Source organism: Ochlerotatus camptorhynchus, unplaced genomic scaffold (assembly GCF_037179485.1).
Source record: "Ochlerotatus camptorhynchus isolate MF236.1 unplaced genomic scaffold, CSIRO-AGI_Acam_v1.1 ptg000989l, whole genome shotgun sequence".
NCBI classification, from domain to species: domain Eukaryota; kingdom Metazoa; phylum Arthropoda; class Insecta; order Diptera; family Culicidae; genus Ochlerotatus; species Ochlerotatus camptorhynchus.
Genome location: NW_027041421.1, coordinates 48,904 through 66,410, shown reverse-complemented (window position 1 = coordinate 66,410; position 17,507 = coordinate 48,904). Strand labels below are relative to the sequence as shown.

General features: G+C 38.2%; 1 protein-coding gene across 1 annotated transcript; it reads right to left on the bottom strand.

Moving 5' to 3' along the window:
* Positions 1 to 6,878: 6,878 nt before the first annotated feature.
* LOC135715676 (trigger factor-like) lies at positions 6,879 to 17,140 on the bottom strand. The gene is made up of 3 exons (XM_065238838.1): positions 17,083 to 17,140; positions 16,927 to 17,025; positions 6,879 to 7,258 (listed from the first exon to the last, which is right to left on the bottom strand). The coding sequence occupies exons 1-3, from the start codon at positions 17,138 to 17,140 to the stop codon at positions 6,879 to 6,881; spliced, it is 537 nt and encodes a 178-aa protein (XP_065094910.1).
* Between the last annotated feature and the right edge of the window lie 367 nt (positions 17,141 to 17,507).

Here is a 17,507-nt window from a genome sequence, read left to right as displayed (position 1 = left end):
CAATTTGCTCAGCGCTGAAAGGAGGCTGATTGGTCTGTAGCTTGAAGCTAGCGTTGGGTCCTTCCCGGGTTTGCGGATAGGTATGATTTTCGCTGTCTTCCAGATACTTGGAAAGTAGTGCAGTTCGAAGCATCTGTTGAAGACAGCAGCCAGCAGAGAGTGAACATTCATGCTGAGATTTTTCAATACTATGTTCAGAGCTGGTAAATATCACGGCTATCATGTGACGATGAGAAAACAGGTTCTCTCACTATCACGAGACGAAACTACCTATCATTAGCTTTCTTGTCATTTTTCAATGATCATGAGAATAATTCTTATGCGGTTTTGACATCTACATTTCTAACTAATTTAGATGAATTTAAGCAAACTACCATATGTAATCGGTAGAGTGGATCTATTATTAAGATTTCCTCGGTACAAGTAACTTTAATAGTATTAAATGAGCTAGTAATGACGATGATCACAACACTGTCACGTTCTGTCATGACGAAAAATTCGATGAGATTTTGAAGAAAATCTCTATCATCGTTTTCTTATCCAATGATAGTGACAGAAGTATCTCTGTAAAGATCGCGTGAGATCTTTCATTGAAAATGACATTTGCCAGCCCTGACTAGGTTGAATATTCCGTCAAACCCGGGGGCCTTCATGTTTTTGGTGCATTTCAGCGTTGAGCAAATCTGTTCCACTGTGATTCTATCCTCCGGAGGGATGGCACAAGGGGAGGAATCAAGGTTGAGTAAGCATTGCTCAACCTGAACTTCGAGCGGACTTTGGATGTTGAAGCCAAGCAAGTGGGATTTGGCAATATGCTCACCAATCGCACTTGCTTTCTCCTGAGGGGTGATTATGAGCCGATCGTCATCATTTTCATCTTTGAGTGGAGAAACGGGTTTGGGGTGCGTCTTTAGGACCTTGGCAACCTTCCAGAATGATCTGGAGCGGTCGTCCAGATTCTGGATGAGCCGCCCGAAACTTTCGTTCCGGAGTGAGACCATTCTGAAAACAATCTCCTTGTTCAGATCGGCCATTTCACGTTTCCATGCTAGGTCTCCGGTTCTTTGGAACTGGCGTCTACGAAAATTTCTCAGTCGAATCAATAGTTAGGAGTGGGAATCAATGGTAATAAACTTACCCCTCACAGCAACTCGTCGGACGCACGCCTCGTCAGCCACGGTTATGGCTTGGTGGAGTCCCTCCAACGCTCGGTCGATGTCCTCCACGGAGTCAAGCGGCGGGTTGTCGATTATGTGCCTCTCTACCACGCGTCCAAACTGGGCCCAGTTTACGCGATGGTAGTCCTTGCGCAGGCTTGGAGCGGGAGCTACGTTGTATCCCAGTTCAGCCACCACCGGTTGATGGTCGGAGCTGAGTTCGGTCAAGGCTACCGGCTTGGACAAGCCGGTATTTGTAAGAAACAGGTCTAGCGTCGATGGGTTGCCTGCCGGTGAGATGAAAGTTGGCTCGTCCGAGAACCAAACGGAGTACAGCCCATGCTGCGAATGGTCTAACAGCAGACAACCGTTCTGGTTCTGCTGGTAGTTCCGCCAGGCCTCATGGCGAGCATTCAGATCTCCTCCAACAACGAAGCGGGAACCGGTATGGGTGATGGTGGACAGGTCTTTCTTGAAATTAGCCGCTAGTCCGCTGCACACTGTCGAGAGCAGTAAACGGCGATGAACTACGTCCAGTCCATACGGCCATACAGTCGCCGTGGCAACGGACCCGCCGAAATCACCGACGTCACTACCGCTGATTGCTGTGACGTTATCCTGGGGACCACTATTCATTGATGTATGGACACTTCCACGGTCGGATTTGTCTCTCTTCGTCTTTTTGCTGCCTTGGGCAGCGTTAGACTGGGTTGCAGGGTTCGAGCCTGTCTTCGACTTCCGCTTCGACATCACACGCGATGCACCGAAACGACCGAAAACGTGAACAAACGCGTAGCACTATTAATATCACTGGCACTAAGCGAGCGAAACAAACATCCGACTGTACTGCACAACAGTCTGTTTTGTGCGTGCGTTCGTTTTCATAGTTTTCGGTTGTATTTGCCGGATTAGTGCTGGCGCTTTGCCTCCCGGACGGTTATACGTGTGTGATTGGAAGAAGAAGAAGAAGAAGAAGAAGGAAATTTTCTCGAGTGATTTTCTACGGTCATAAGCTAAAGGTATAAAAAAGGAAACGTCCGAATGTGGCTGTATAACAATTATTCACAAGCATTCTTCTAGGTTAATTTAAGAATAGTTTGGTAATGATAAATCTTCCTAATATTCACATTACAGTTATGACCCGATCCTGTCAGTCTCTCCACGCATCAGACTGTTATTTTTCAGTAACTCTACATAATTGTGATTTCATATCTTCCTCCTTCAAGATGGATGTTTAAGATTGTAGCAGGTTGAGCCTACATGGATCGATCGAACAGACTTCCTTTGGAGAAGGGCTTTCTTTGATATGCGGTATCCAAACTATGGTAGACTCTAAACAGAGTATCTACCAGTGAGGACCGCAGTGTAAAGAGTTTGACTGCTGATCGATAATTGTCACGTATATTATGAAATATTTGGTTTATATAGCATTTACATGTTCTTGCTTATCCTAGTTAGTCTACATGTAAGAACGAGACGACTGGAGTGCCGATACCCAAAATATGCATCTTTGCCAGGTCTGCATTTTTGGTGACTTGGTGGTCCTACCCGACTGCGCAACATGACACCTTGCGTTGGCACTTCGGTATAGGCCTCACGCGGGGAGAGGAAAGTGGAAATGAAATAACTCTAACGCTGTGGCGCAATCGCCGCATATGGTTGCAATTGCATTCTATGTAATTTGAATCTATGAACTTTGTTCGGATTGAAGTTAATGACTTTGTTTGTTTACGATATGGTTATTGTCGTGGTTATTTGTAGGGATGCACATGACACCTTCCCTTTTTGGGAGAATGGTGTAATGAAATGAAATGAAATGTAACCATTCTAAATTTTGTGACTACTCCAGATGTCTCTATATAAATTTGATTTTGTTTTATAATTATGTTATAATGGTTTTACGACAATTTATTTAACTAACCGAGTTTCGCACTCCTCAGTATAAAACTGGGAACTTTCACCTGTTTCAATTTTCGTTATAAATTTTTTTTTTTTGATTTTCATTTTTTTTTTTTTTTGAAACTAGGCTCGGTGGATTCTTTACTAAATTGTCTTACAAATATTTTTTTTTTTTGATTATATGAGATATTTAAACTATTAATCTATTTTTATGTACGATTTGATTTTCATTTGTTATTTGGTTTTTAATTATTGCGTTTGGATGTTGAATATCAATTATTGTAAATGGTCCTGTGTATACTGAATCTAGTTTTCTACGGTTTTCCTTTTTTAACCATACTTTATCTCCTATTTGAATTTCTATTGGATTTGAATATTCTGCTTGATTTGATATTCTTTTCTCTTTTGTTTTGTCTAATAACATTTTTGCTCTTTGATTTGCTATTTGTAATTTGTATTTTAGTTCTTTAAAGTATGCTTCGTAATTGTAGATTGGATCAATTTCAGTTCCTAGTTTTAGTTTTGTTGGATAGTTTGCTTGTGTACCAAAGATAAGTTCAAAAGGTGTGAAAGTATGTTCTGTATGTGGCGTTGTATTGTAAAAGAAAGTGAAAAATGGTAACCATGAGTCCCAATCATCATGTTGCTCATTGATGAATTGCCTAAGGTATTCATTCAAACAACGATGACTTCGCTCGAGAGCTCCTATGGTTTCTGGATGATAAGCTGTTCCAAATTTTTGGTTTATTGAAAGAATAGTACATATTTGCTGGAACACTTCATTTTTATACTCAGTGCCCATATCTGATTTGATTGCTATAGGACAACCATAGATTAAAATGAAATTTTCAACGAATGCTTTTGCTAAAGTATTAGCTTGCTTATCTACTAATGGTATTGCTATAATATACTTCGTTAAGTCACATTGTATTGTCAATGCGTAACGATTTCCTTTCGTTGATCTCGTTATTGGACCAACGGTATCCATTGAAATTAATTCAAATGGTTTTGCTGGTGTTGTAGTTTTTTTCGAATATTTCTTTAGTCTTAATTCTGTGTTTATTTTGTCTACATGAAATACAGTTTTTAACATATTTGCTTATACTGTCTTTCATATTAGACCAATGATAATTTCTTCTTAGTTTTTGTAATAATTTGTTAATACCTACGTGTCCTCCCGAAGGGGTATCGTGGTTTTCTTTGATAAGATTATTTATTTCATCTGTATCTTTTATTATCTTTGCTGGTGTGTATAGTATTATTATGACGTCATTTAAAATTTCATTGCATACTTCTTTAAACTGTTCCCGGGAAACATAATTAAATATTGGATCCATTACACTGATCGCAATTTTCTTTATACACATCGTTTTGGCCATATTATTTATCGTTTGTATGCATTTTTCTAAGTAAATAATTCCCTTTTCATGGAATAGTTGCGCTTGAGCAATAATTCCTTTCAGGTTTTTATTTTTGATTATAATGTTTAAATGGTCGAGTTTTGGTTCAAATATAACTTTCTGTAAATTGAAAGCATCAATATTGTTAATTGAATCATAAGCTTTAAGTTGATCAATCTTAGTGGCTTTAGATTCGTTAACTGGGGTTTGTGTCATTTTTCGAGTTTTAGATCTTGTCTGCATTGGTAAAATTGACATGTTTTTAAGAACTTCAGAATCGATAATGACACGGGAGAGAGCGTCGGGCCCAACATTGTCTTTTCCTTTAACGTGTTCGATATCGAAATTGAATTCCTCTAAATCTAGTCGCATTCTAGTCAATTTTGACGAGGGATCCTTCATAGAGAAGAGATGTACAAGGGGGTTGTGGTCTGTCTTCACTGTAAATTTCCGTCCATAGAGATAAGGTCTAAAGTGCGATATTGCCCAGTGTATTGCTGTAAGTTCTTGTTCTATTGTCGATTTGTTACTTTCTCCTTTCGTAAATTTCTTGCTGGCATAAGCTATGGGTAGTCTAATGCCGTCGTAATCCTGTTCTAGTACAGCACCGCAAGCTAGTTTTGAAGCATCTGTACTAAGAATAAAAGGTTTTCTAAAATCTGGGAATTGAAGTATTTTAGGGCTAAGAAGTTCATTTTTCAAAGTTTCGAAAGACTGTTGGCATTCTTGTGACCAGTCAAATTTAGCCTTTTTATGAAGTAAAGCGTTAAGTGGAGCTGCTTTGTCTGAAAAGTATGGAATAAATCTTCGATAGTAATTACAAAATGCGACAAATCTTCTGACGTCATCTGCATTTTGTGGTTGTGGATAATTGAGTATGGTTGAGTATTTAGTTTTATCGGGTTGAATGCCTTGAGCTGAAATGTGGTGACCTAAATATGTGACGTCTGCACAAAAGAATTTACATTTGGCTGGATTTAATTTGAGGTTGTGTTTTCTTAGATTTTGAAAAACTTTTTCTAGATTGTTTAAATGATGGTTGATAGAACATCCGACGATAATTATATCATCGATGTATAAGAATGCACATTCTGGCGGTAGTCCACTAAGGGCTATCGTCATCATGCGTTGAAAACTGTTGGGTGAAATATTTAGTCCAAAAGGTAGTCGGTTGAACTCGTAATGACCAGAGTTCGTAGAGAAAGCTGTGTATTGTTTTGAGTTTTCCTCTAACTCGATTTGATGAAATCCTGACATTAGATCGAGCGTTGAAAAATATTTAGCTCGACCTAGTTGGTCAAGGATATCGTCAATTCGCGGTAGTGGGAACTTGTCTGCTATTACTTTTTTATTTAGTTGTCTGAAATCTACTACGAGACGCCATTTTTTGTCATTGTCAGTGGATTTCTTGGGGACTAGCAATACTGGGGAATTGTAAGGAGATGTTGAATGTTGGATTATTTTTTCGTCTAGCATTTTTGTCACATGCTTGTCTATTTCTGTCTTATGAACTTCTGGTATTCTGTAATTTTTGATATATACTGGATTTGGGTCATTTAAATGTATATTTTGTTTATAAAAATTGTTACAAGTCAGGATGTCAGTTTGAAGCGCAAATAGGTCGTTGTATTTTGTACATAAGTCTTTTAATTTGTCTTTTACGTAGTATGGTGTATTTGTCAAATCTAGTTCCGCTAAACATTTTTCTTGTCTGTTCTTTTGGTTTGTTTGGTTGAATTGAAATACATTGTAATTTTGTAGAGGTTGTATTAGGTCATGGAAATTTTTCCGAATTTTAACTGTATGGTTTGTTGTGTTAATTAATCTGATCAATGAATTGTTTGAATTTATTATTGAGTTTGCACAGAATACTCCAGGTTGGATTTCTTTAGATGTGATTACGTAGTCTTGATGAGGGTTTTGTATGGTAATTTGTCTATAAACTTCGCAACGTGGTGGTATCAGTGTATCACCGTTTAAATTATCTTGGATTGGAATTTCAATTAATTTGGAATTTATGAAGCTGGATAAAGTCCATGTGTCATAGTCAATTACACAACGAAATTTAGTCAGAAAATCTCTTCCTAAAATTCCGTCTGTGGGTATTGGTAAGTTTTCGGGTATAATGTGGAATTGATGTGAAACATTGCATTCATAGGGTAAATGTAAAGGAACGTTGATCGTTCCGAGTGTATCAATGGCTTGATGTTGTATTCCAGTAATCGAACAAATTTGTTGAGTGTCAATGTGTATCGCCTGCTTCAATTTTGTGGGTTTCAACACTGAAATTTCAGCTCCTGAATCTACGAGAAAAGTACATTCGGAGTGTGATGATTCAGTTTTCAAAATCACAAAATTGGAAAACGCAGTCGTGATATTAAAAATACCTTTTATTGTCTTGGATGTTGCATGTTTGCTAAAGCTATTTGGAATTGTTGTTGTTGTTGTTGAGGCTGCTGTCGAGGTGATTGCTGCTGAGTTGCAATCGGCATGATTTGTTGGCCCCCAACTTCTGGTTGGGGGACCTGCGGGTTTTCCGAGATGTAGTAATAAACACCTCGGCTTCCAGGTCCCGAATTGTTATAAAACCCTCTTCCTCTGTTATTGAATCGAGGGAAATTTCCGCGATTACTTTGAAAATTTTGGAAATTTCCTCTGTTTTGGTGGAAATTTCCTCGGTGATTTTGGAAATTTCCGCGATGATTTTGGGAATTACCACGGTAATTTTGGAAATTTCCGCGGTTGGATTGGTAGTTATTATTATTATAGTTATTGGAGGAACCACGTCCTCTTTGGAAATTTCTGCTTTGAATCGAAAAAACATTAGCAGTGTTGGTTTGTTTCTCGGCTTCGTTTTCGGACGCCTTTTCTACTGCCTTGGACAAGGTAGCAAACTGTCCTGCTTTAAGCAATAACTTTGTTTCCTCGTTTTTTACACCACTTATTAGTGCTTTGATGCCGGTACATGTGGCAAGTTTAGAGGCTGTCTCTAGTGGGACATTTTCCTCTATATACGCTCGTTCAAGATCAAGCGTGAGTTTCTCGATTTCTTCAGTAAATTTTCCGAAATTTTCTTTCTGTTTAATTGCGCCCAATTTCGCAATAATAGTATTTGGTGCTGTTGAATGACTGCACTTAAGTTTTAGCTTATTAATTATTTCATCAATGCTTTCGGGATTTTCCGTTACTGCAGCGCGAGCTTTGCCTTCCAGTTTTGAAAGAATAGTCTGTATGGCTACTGCTTTATTGTTTTCGTTTACTAATGCTTTGCATGCATTAAGCGCTGACAATACATTAGCTAATTTATTTTGTGTACCATCAAATGTTGGAACTAAGGTTGAAATAACCTTTATTATTTCTAATATAGACGCCATTTTTACAGGTTTTGATACTTTTATACAAAATAAAACGCAGTGTACTGCGGCTTTGAATTTGAAGTTATCTTTGATATTTTTCAATTTGAATGTGATCAATTCCTTCAGATCATTATATAATTGTCGGCTTAATTTAATGTTAAATTCTAATTTAGTGCCATCTAAATAGCTTTCATTTTTGACTTGTAAATCTACGATTAATTTGTAAGTTTTTTCTACCAAATTTAATTTATTTGCTAGCGTAACCCTTTTGTATGTTCTATTTGGGTTTTTGTCAAAATTATTTTTTACGTGTATCAATTCTTTGATTTTTTCGTCAATGATTTGGTCCATACCTTTATTAATTCATCATCGTGTTGTCCTGGTTGAGATCATCATCGTGCTGTCCTTGGTGAGATCATCTTTTTGTTGTCTTCGTTGAGATCGTATTCTTGTTGTTCTCGTTGAGATCATCTTCATGTTGTATTTCAGGATCATATTGAACACTATTTCTTCCGGTGAGTGTTGTTTTTAAACCTCACTTCGCGCACTGTTTTGCTTGATGCAAGTTTTTCTTCTTTACTACGTTTTACTCAGTCAAAAGTCACTAGACCGTTCTTATGAATACGGTAGTTTTTGTACTTTTCTCATGTACACTATTGTTGGATTAGTGCAACATTTGTCTGGGTTGCACAAGCCATTTTCATGTTTCCAACGTGCTATTTTTTCGACCATATAGTCTTTTTCCGCTTGGGCTATTATTTCTGCCCAGAACTCCTTTGCTTCTGTGGGGGTCAATTTTTCTGCACTCATTTTTACTTCACTTTTTCGACACTATATGTTCAGTTTATTGATTGTTTTAAAGTCTCATTAATAGACGTAGCCTAGTAGCAGGTTGAGCCTACATGGATCGATCGAACAGACTTCCTTTGGAGAAGGGCTTTCTTTGATATGCGGTATCCAAACTATGGTAGACTCTAAACAGAGTATCTACCAGTGAGGACCGCAGTGTAAAGAGTTTGACTGCTGATCGATAATTGTCACGTATATTATGAAATATTTGGTTTATATAGCATTTACATGTTCTTGCTTATCCTAGTTAGTCTACATGTAAGAACGAGACGACTGGAGTGCCGATACCCAAAATATGTATCTTTGCCAGGTCTGCATTTTTGGTGACTTGGTGGTCCTACCCGACTGCGCAACATGACACCTTGCGTTGGCACTTCGGTATAGGCCTCACGCGGGGAGAGGAAAGTGGAAATGAAATAACTCTAACGCTGTGGCGCAATCGCCGCATATGGTTGCAATTGCATTCTATGTAATTTGAATCTATGAACTTTGTTCGGATTGAAGTTAATGACTTTGTTTGTTTACGATATGGTTATTGTCGTGGTTATTTGTAGGGATGCACATGACAAGATACACATACTTTACTAGCTCACAAAATGGGGTCATTGCTGTATAATTATTCTCTTTTTTCAGCCTTTATTCAGACTGGATCTATTGATTAAAATTATTTAAGTTTTCTTCCAGCTCTTCGATAACGGAACGTTATTAGATTTATACTGTAATGATTCACTCTTACAGCTTTCACCCTGGTTTTGTCTGTTGATTTGATTTGTTTGAATTGGTTTTCAGCTCTTTGGTGTTGGCAGTCGCGGGCGGTCAATTTTGCTCATGCTCATGCTCTGAGTTTATTTTCAGCTTTTCGATGATGGAACGTCGTCAGATTTATATTATAATGATCCACCATTTTGTTTAGGCTTCAGGCAAATCCAAGTATAATGCATGATATCACTGAATAATTTAAAACCATGGTCGCATCACTTATCAAGGTGAATCCTGATCCAACGAACCCAACTTACTAACAAAATCTCCTTTCCTGTGTCTTTTGTTGGGGTGCAGAGGTAAACACGGCCCACAAACAACAAAGGTTACTCTAATATTCCTTCCCTACTCCTACCTGATTGCAAGGACGTGGCCGGCGCCGTTATTGATCTACAAAATATGGAGTCACTGAAACTTGTACAATGAGAATGATTCATTGTACAATTTCACTGATTCTGATCAATCACGCAGTATCAACCATTGATATGTGCAGTCAGTCGAAGCTAAAACGCTGTCCAGACTGGAGAGTTATAACATGTTATAACGGTTGTCAAATAATTACAACACAGAAACCACCATCAATATAGCGCTATAACGTGTTATAACTCTGTAGTCTGAACGTACTATAAGCTAAGGTATAGCTAACTGGAACAATACAAAATATCACAAAATAACGATAACTTCAAAAACAATACAAAAATACAGCGATGGCAAAACAAAAACATTAAAACATACATAATGATGCCGGCGCCGGTGGTGTAGTGGTAAGCGTGACTGCTTTCTAACACCCCAATGGGTCTGGGTTCAATCCCAGCCGAGATCGGTGGGATTTTTCTGAGGCATAAAAATCTCTGGTCACGTCTTCCATCGAAAGAGAGGCAAAGCCGTTGGTCCCGGCCCATGTGTGTTGTGAATGGGTGCGATATCCTACACAGGTGTGGAAGCTGCCTTCCTGCACATTCGGTTGCCTTCAATGGATGGCAATCGATGTCCGTCGGTGATTGGCACTAGATTGCGGAACAGAGACCGACGTTAAATAAAGGAAAAGAAGATACATAATGATGTAGGCAACAGTAGCCGCTGTTTTCTTCGTGTGGATCACATTGCTAGCACTGCATCGATGGACGTTTGTTTTTAACACCTTCACAAATTTAAATGAATTAGAATCCGGTGCCAATGGTGCGATGCATTTTGGCAAATTGGCAAAAACCTTTGAATTTTTAAGTGTTGACCTTAAATAAGTAGTCCCACCAATTTTGATTCAAATCGGAGAGGGTCGATGCCATTCGATCGGTCATTTGAGAGGGAATGCGAATGACTCTTATTCTTATATGATATGGAGATCAAGAGAAGCTGATGCATAATGTTTAGAAAAGATTTTTTCAAATACCAGTTTTTGGTGTGTACAATTGGCGTCTTGCAGTGAAACTTTTCCAAGCTTTCGCCACCTACATTTCGAAGTGAGAACTACTAGAAGGAGGATAGTTTCCAAATTTTCCAAGTAAAACAGACGCTTTTTGGGGCAAATCGGTCCATAAAGAAAAACTAATAATTTCCCGTGGAAACTTTTGCTTCAATCGTGTAAGAAAACGTGTTTGAAAACTATTTGTTATTATTTCGGTATGGATCGGAGATGTTTTCATGGCAAACTATGCATAACAAGTTTGCACCCACAGGGAGAGGTTACCTCCTGCGCAGCTGCATTTTTCAGAAAATGGTAAATATGTGCGATTTTTACTAAGATGAAAGTGGAAATTAAGTGAATTTACTTAGGAAAGGTTGTATCATGCTGGTGGTAATGGATAATTGGTAGTATAGGATGAAAATATTCAATAAATGTTCATTTTGGCCTTTTTTAAGCAAACATATTGATACTCACAATTTTCGACGGAAAACGCACCGGAACTTGATTTACTCAACACGCACCATACTATAAAATGGTGCTAGATGGTCTTCAAAGTGATAACAAGATGACAAATCATGTTTATTTTGAGTAATTGAACAATTTACTTCTGTTTACCATCATATTTACGATGCAGCATTGATGGAGCCGTGAAATGAAATGAATATATCTTATGAAAGTTCACCTGGAAAAGTCAAAGATGCACATCAGTCTGATCGTAAAAACGTTTTCTTCTTCAATTCGAATGTTATATTGGAAGGATTTCACGCAGGCTTGATGAAAATTATGATTTAATGCTAATTTTCACGAATTTTATATGCAGTCTGTCAACACTATCATCATCATGCAGTGGCGACATCTGCGTTGAGCTTTTGCGGCAATCTTCCAATCTTTATTGATTTTTTCTAGTGCGCAAAGCAAGAATTACCTATACCTTATCATGTATACGTAGCAATCGCAGTGGTTGCAAAACAACAGAAAGAAGAGCCGCATTTAGGGCTTTTAAAACCTACATTGTGAGTTTAGTCAAAAAATGGTTATCAAAATGATATGATTGTGATTATGAGTGAACTAAACTCAAATTTGGGTTTTTCTCATTCACCGTGTGTATTGATTGGTTGAGCTCTGCAGGCAAAGCGTAATTCGAACCAGCCAGGTACATATTTTAGTCTTTGGCATCAATTGTTTTTTTCTCTGTCCAGATATTCGCACACACATGAAACATCCACGAACATTAAACGTTATCTTGGTTCTCTGCTGTTTACCCTGCCCTCATCCAACGTATAGTAACAGGACCGGTCTTGTGCTCTTATCATTTTTCAATTCCTTTTCGTCTTTACATGAGGTAGAAACCGGGCGAGAGTTTGTATTGCGCTAGTCACCATCGCATTCATTACAGCACTTATTCAACAATATGCTGCTTGTCAATTTATTCAAAATTAAATACTCTCTCTCGGCACCAGTTTCTTAATATCAAATTTATCGTTTTAAAATCATTTCCTTTAACCATGAGTAAACGAGTTGACACATAATTTTAGATCTTGATTGTATCATTTTAATGCAAATAGTAGGATATTTTTTCAGAGCAAAAATCTTGTTCTTGCTGTACCAACCCAACACGTCGAACGATCAACATGTTATTTTTTTTCCCAGAATCAGTTTATATGGTGCTTTTATGCATCGAAGACACTTATTCCAGAGCTGAGTTTTAAAGTGATCTATTAGGAGTTTGATTTGTTTGGTGTTTTCAATATCTAATTCCAGGTAAGCTTTTCTTGTTATTGTATAGTAATAATGTTAAGGCCGGCGCACAATAGATACGTTTTCGGGTTTTTTGACAGATAATGCCTGGGCTAACTGTCAAAAAACCTGAAAACGTATCTATTGTGCGCCGGCATTTACTGTATTAGCTGAATCACAACGAATATACGTTGTATCCGCGGGATCGTGTATACCTCGTACAATTTAACGTTCATTATGCTATGTTAAATTAGATGTTTAACGTTCATTATGCTATGTTAAATTAGACGATGTATACGATCCCTCGGATACAACGTATAGGGCAAACGCTCCTATAGTTGCCTAACGCTTCAAACGTACCGCAACAATAGGAGCGTTCATTCTATTATTTATGAGTCAGTACCATATACAGTAAATGTACTATTGATTAGTCGACACAATAGTACCATGTACAGTTAATGTACTATTGATTAGTCGACACGATGAAATCATAGAAATTTGTTTAATGTTTTCTACCTATTATGACGGAAATAGGCACATATGCCGAAGTAGTGTTTTACCCTATGCCTCATTACAAGCCCGACCAACCGTTCAGTGAACCCTACACGATTGGTTTTATTGACAATAATCGTATTGTCAATACATTCAATATTGACGTCAATACATCGGTATTGACAATATTTCTGCACTCACATCATCAATATTATTGTCAATAATTCCCCTTCGTGTCAATATATTGATACGTGTGGGGTTCGCTTTCGTGAAACTTCTTCAAAGTTCTTTATACAGAAATAAAGATTTATGTCGGCAATTCTTTACTTTAAATTTTCTATGATTTTTATGTACACATTTAAAAATCTTTATTGATCGATACTTACATTTAAGATTATTTCTTCATCGGTCATATGATAGTAATCTATAATGGTGCCATACTAAATTTCTTTTAATTTCGATATGTCACATGGACTTTAGTATTCTTTACAAATATTCATCAATAAATATTTAAATACTGATAGCTTGATCTTGAGCTTGAGCTTGATTGACCGCCCACGGTTGCTACTCTGTTACTGCCAGATCAGCTGTAATTACACAGAGAACCAATAGACGATGCTTGGGACTAGCAATCATCCTCAATGTGTAAAAACTGGTGATCTTAAATTAGGCAATAACAGCGCCGGCCGCGCCCGAACACAGGTCAAGAAAGGAATGGGAAGGATTGTGTTGACATGACACTCGCTTTGATGGAAGCCGAGAACACCTCTGCACTTCCACGAGGAATCACTGGGATGTTGGATAAGAGGGTTGGGTTTGCAGCAGGGTTCGTTTTGGTAAACGATAAGCTGAATTGATGTCCTAACGATCATATAACGCGAAGGAGCTTGGGACTAAACCCACGGTCTTCTGCTCAGTAAGCAAAAACGTTTGCCACTAGGCAGACGAGCACCTTTTTAATCACCGAGTTGCTGTTATTACCATGTAGTCATATTAACAAATAAAACGATTGACGAATCTTGAATGGGGATGGGCCTGAGATTAGACTCATGATGTTCTGCTCAGTAAGCAAAAACGGTTGCTCTAAGGCCACCGAGCCCCTCATATCACATAATACCGTTGCTCAAATTTGTGTATCCATTCAAACCCGGAACCAACGACAACAACGAGTTTCGCAAAATACACGATACACAAGCGATTTTACCATAAATCTCTTTGATATGTAAGGACCTGAGACCACGTTTTTCTGCTCAGTAAGCAGGCCACTGTAACCGACGATCTTTCAAATCCGAAAACTAAAAACTACGAAAAAGTACTTAGGCCTTCATTAAGTTCCACTTTCACGCGACGTTCAATGACAGGGTCCTATCCAGGATTACATCTGAAAAATCCAAATCTGGCCAACGCCCACCCTAAACCTAAACCTGTTCTAATCCACCTGAAATGACTAACGAATGGAAGACTTTGACTACCCAGCCATGCAATAGTCTCATTCCGTGCCTTATGGCAACTTGATGATTCTATTGCGCTCATCTTTTGGCACCACCCAGGGGAGACTTGGTCCTGTACCCAATGCTTAACTTATCTCCATTCCACTCAGCTACTCGCAATTTCTTGTGATATAGTGGGCGGAATATTATTATATGAGACAATTCAATGCAGACGTCTTTCCAAATTTGGCAGATCGAAAGGTAATCGGTGAGTTACCACGATAGTTGCTATTCAACAACTCGACAACGTCCCATCGTCAACGCCTGCTATGAGAATTTCCCATTGCAGACGCCAACGAAATGACGTCATCGAGCTATCGATCAACTACCCTGGTTATCGCCTGGTACCTTATAGCACGATGCTAGGAGGCGAACCGGAAGAATCGATGAGCTACCTCTCCCCCTCAATAAATATTTAAATACTGATATCATCGTAACTTTGAACTTTGACAAAGAACAACAAAGATTGCCATCGATGCACATTTATAATCTCCTTGTTATCGATTTGCATCGCTGGTTAAAGAGATTTCGAGACACACCAGGTGACAGATGGCAATGTTTATATTATTTATCGACATATTCGGCATTTCATCGGAAGAAGCAATCTGCCGGTAAATGAACGAGAAGACCGATGGCCCGTCTATATATTTAATAACCCGTGATAGCATGCGTGGTGCTAATTGTAATTAAAGAAAATAAATGATTCATGTTTTACTTATTTTTCTTCGACCTCGTCATTATTTGTAGCATTTAAGTACTTCTCCCAGAATTTTGATACCAAAATTAATAATGTCAAACTGGGGCCTGTTTTAAAGCCACGAAGACTTCAATGGGGAGGGGAGTCCAGCCACAGTATACGCTCGGTAAAAATATTTTAAAATTTTAGTAAAGTATACGAGGGGGGAGGTAGGATCTGCAATGTTTAAAACTTGGTCTACGTGGTTTATGGACGGCCCGCAGGTTGAACTGAATGTTGCACCCAGCTTGTAAGTTACTCATAGATTTCATTAGTCACAGCTGCTGTGACTCGATGGAGACGCATTGTGAGCTACCTTGCGCCTTCATCGTTTCCATGCACGTGTGGTGCATATATTGCGGAACAATATTTTTTTATTTAAAAAAATTGTATCTCCAAAACTGCTTCTCCGACATCGCTAATTTTTTGATAAGTGATGTAAAATTAAATGATCTTTCAATTAAAAATACTAAAATAAGAAGTTGTTGAAGACCCTCGCAGTGAAAATAAAGAAAAAGCATTTGTAACATATTTTTTTCCTACAAAATCAAATATCTCTGAGTGTTGAAAAAAAATGATTTTTTGGACCACCCTAACACGGAAATGGTCACCCTAATGGCGCAATAAAAAAATACGAGTCTAATATTTTTTGATAAGGAAGAACTATACCAATTTTCATGAAATTCTGAGACCCACTATAACTTTTTTCTATGGAATTGCTGTATATATATATATAAATCATCAATATGTACATACGTGGTTTGAAGAAATAATTTTTCATTTACAATGGATCATTGAAGATGCTGAGGTTTTGACAGCACCGTACTGTGGCTACCACAGTATTTTACATTGGTTCGTCCGTATACAGTAGCGCCAAATGAAAGCTGTGGTGGGTTCAAAACTCAGCCATCTAAAATGATCCATTGGTAGAAGATGTCTACAGCAGTTTCGACATTTACTTCATTCCTTAGAATTATTTGCCAATTGACACTGTTTAATTTATGTTTGATTTTTTCGTAGTCTGCTAATTTGTATTCAAAGAATTCCTCGTATTCGCAGTCGTTGGGTTTTTGGTATTCGTGCACAAATAAAAAATATTCAATTGCTGTGTGAAACGCTTCGTTTTTCCACAATGGGCTTAATGATCCGGGCACACAGAAATCTTCATAAATATTCGTAAGTAAGGAGTTTAAATATCAATTTTGTTGGTTCTTTTTTTTTATTTGATAAGGCACAATCGAATTAACTTTACAGAGCCGTGGATTCTTGGTTACTATACAAAGCATCTTAAAACTATAGTCAAAAGGTACAGCACAATAAACACTTTATCTTCCGCTATCCAAAAAGTCTCCTCCATCAGAACAGGAGCCGCTTCCTGTGGTTTCATTGTATGGAAGTATTGCTAACGGGGGTCAGAGCGCTTCCATTGCAGCAATGGACGCAAAACATGGTCAGCACTCATCGGTTGCTTTCCAAAGTCGACGACGCATCGACCGAAAGATCTGCTGATGAAGAACAATGACGAGGACCACACAATGGTTGCTGTCAAGAAATCAGACGATCGCGTTAGCGGCGCCGGTGGTGTAGTGGTAAGCGTGATTACCTCTCACCCCAGCAGGCCTGGGCACATATCTAGAGTGACTTGCTTATGTCAACAGCCGAGCTGTTGTTGTTGTTGTTGTTGTTGTCGTCGTCGTCGTCGTCGTCGTCGTCGTCGTCGTCGTCGTCGTCGTCACAGCACTGGGCTGGATAGGCACATACAAATTTAAAATATTCAAGTGTTTTGAGCACCAATACAATACCATTAATTTGCGATACAGGTGGCTCGAAATCTATTAATCTTTTCACTTCCATTACCATCACGGTAGTGATTGTTATTTACCAGCTTGTCCACATTGAATAATTCATAGAAAAACAGAAATAAACCGAAGCAACGACATTTCAAATAAATGGAAGATTTAGCATCTCCCTTATCTATAGCTGGCAACAAATAGCTTCATGGGAGAATAATGAATACTAGACCAACAATTGAAATAGGCGGAACAACCAAACGTAAATAATGGCTTTAAACGCAAATTCCTAGAGAATCAATGCACATCCAAGCTTTGCTAACACCATCATCTGATAGAACAAACTTCCTTTATCGAATGGCTTTGTTAGTTTACGTGGGAGTGTTTTGATTCTCGAGAATTTTCTGTTTAAAGCCATTGTTTACGTTTGGTTGTTC

Excerpts from the sequence above, each read along its gene's own strand:
- LOC135715676 (XM_065238838.1), bottom strand. The coding sequence starts at position 17,140 with ATGGTAATGGAAGTGAAAAGATTAATAGATTTCGAGCCACCTGTATCG. Across the intron at positions 17,026-17,082 it reads ACCTGTATCGCAAATTAATG|CCCAGTGCTGTGACGACGAC; the intron begins GTATTGTATTGG and ends GTGCCTATCCAG. Across the intron at positions 7,259-16,926 it reads CAGCTCGGCTGTTGACATAA|AAATTTCCAAAGAGGACGTG; the intron begins GCAAGTCACTCT and ends GATTCAAAGCAG.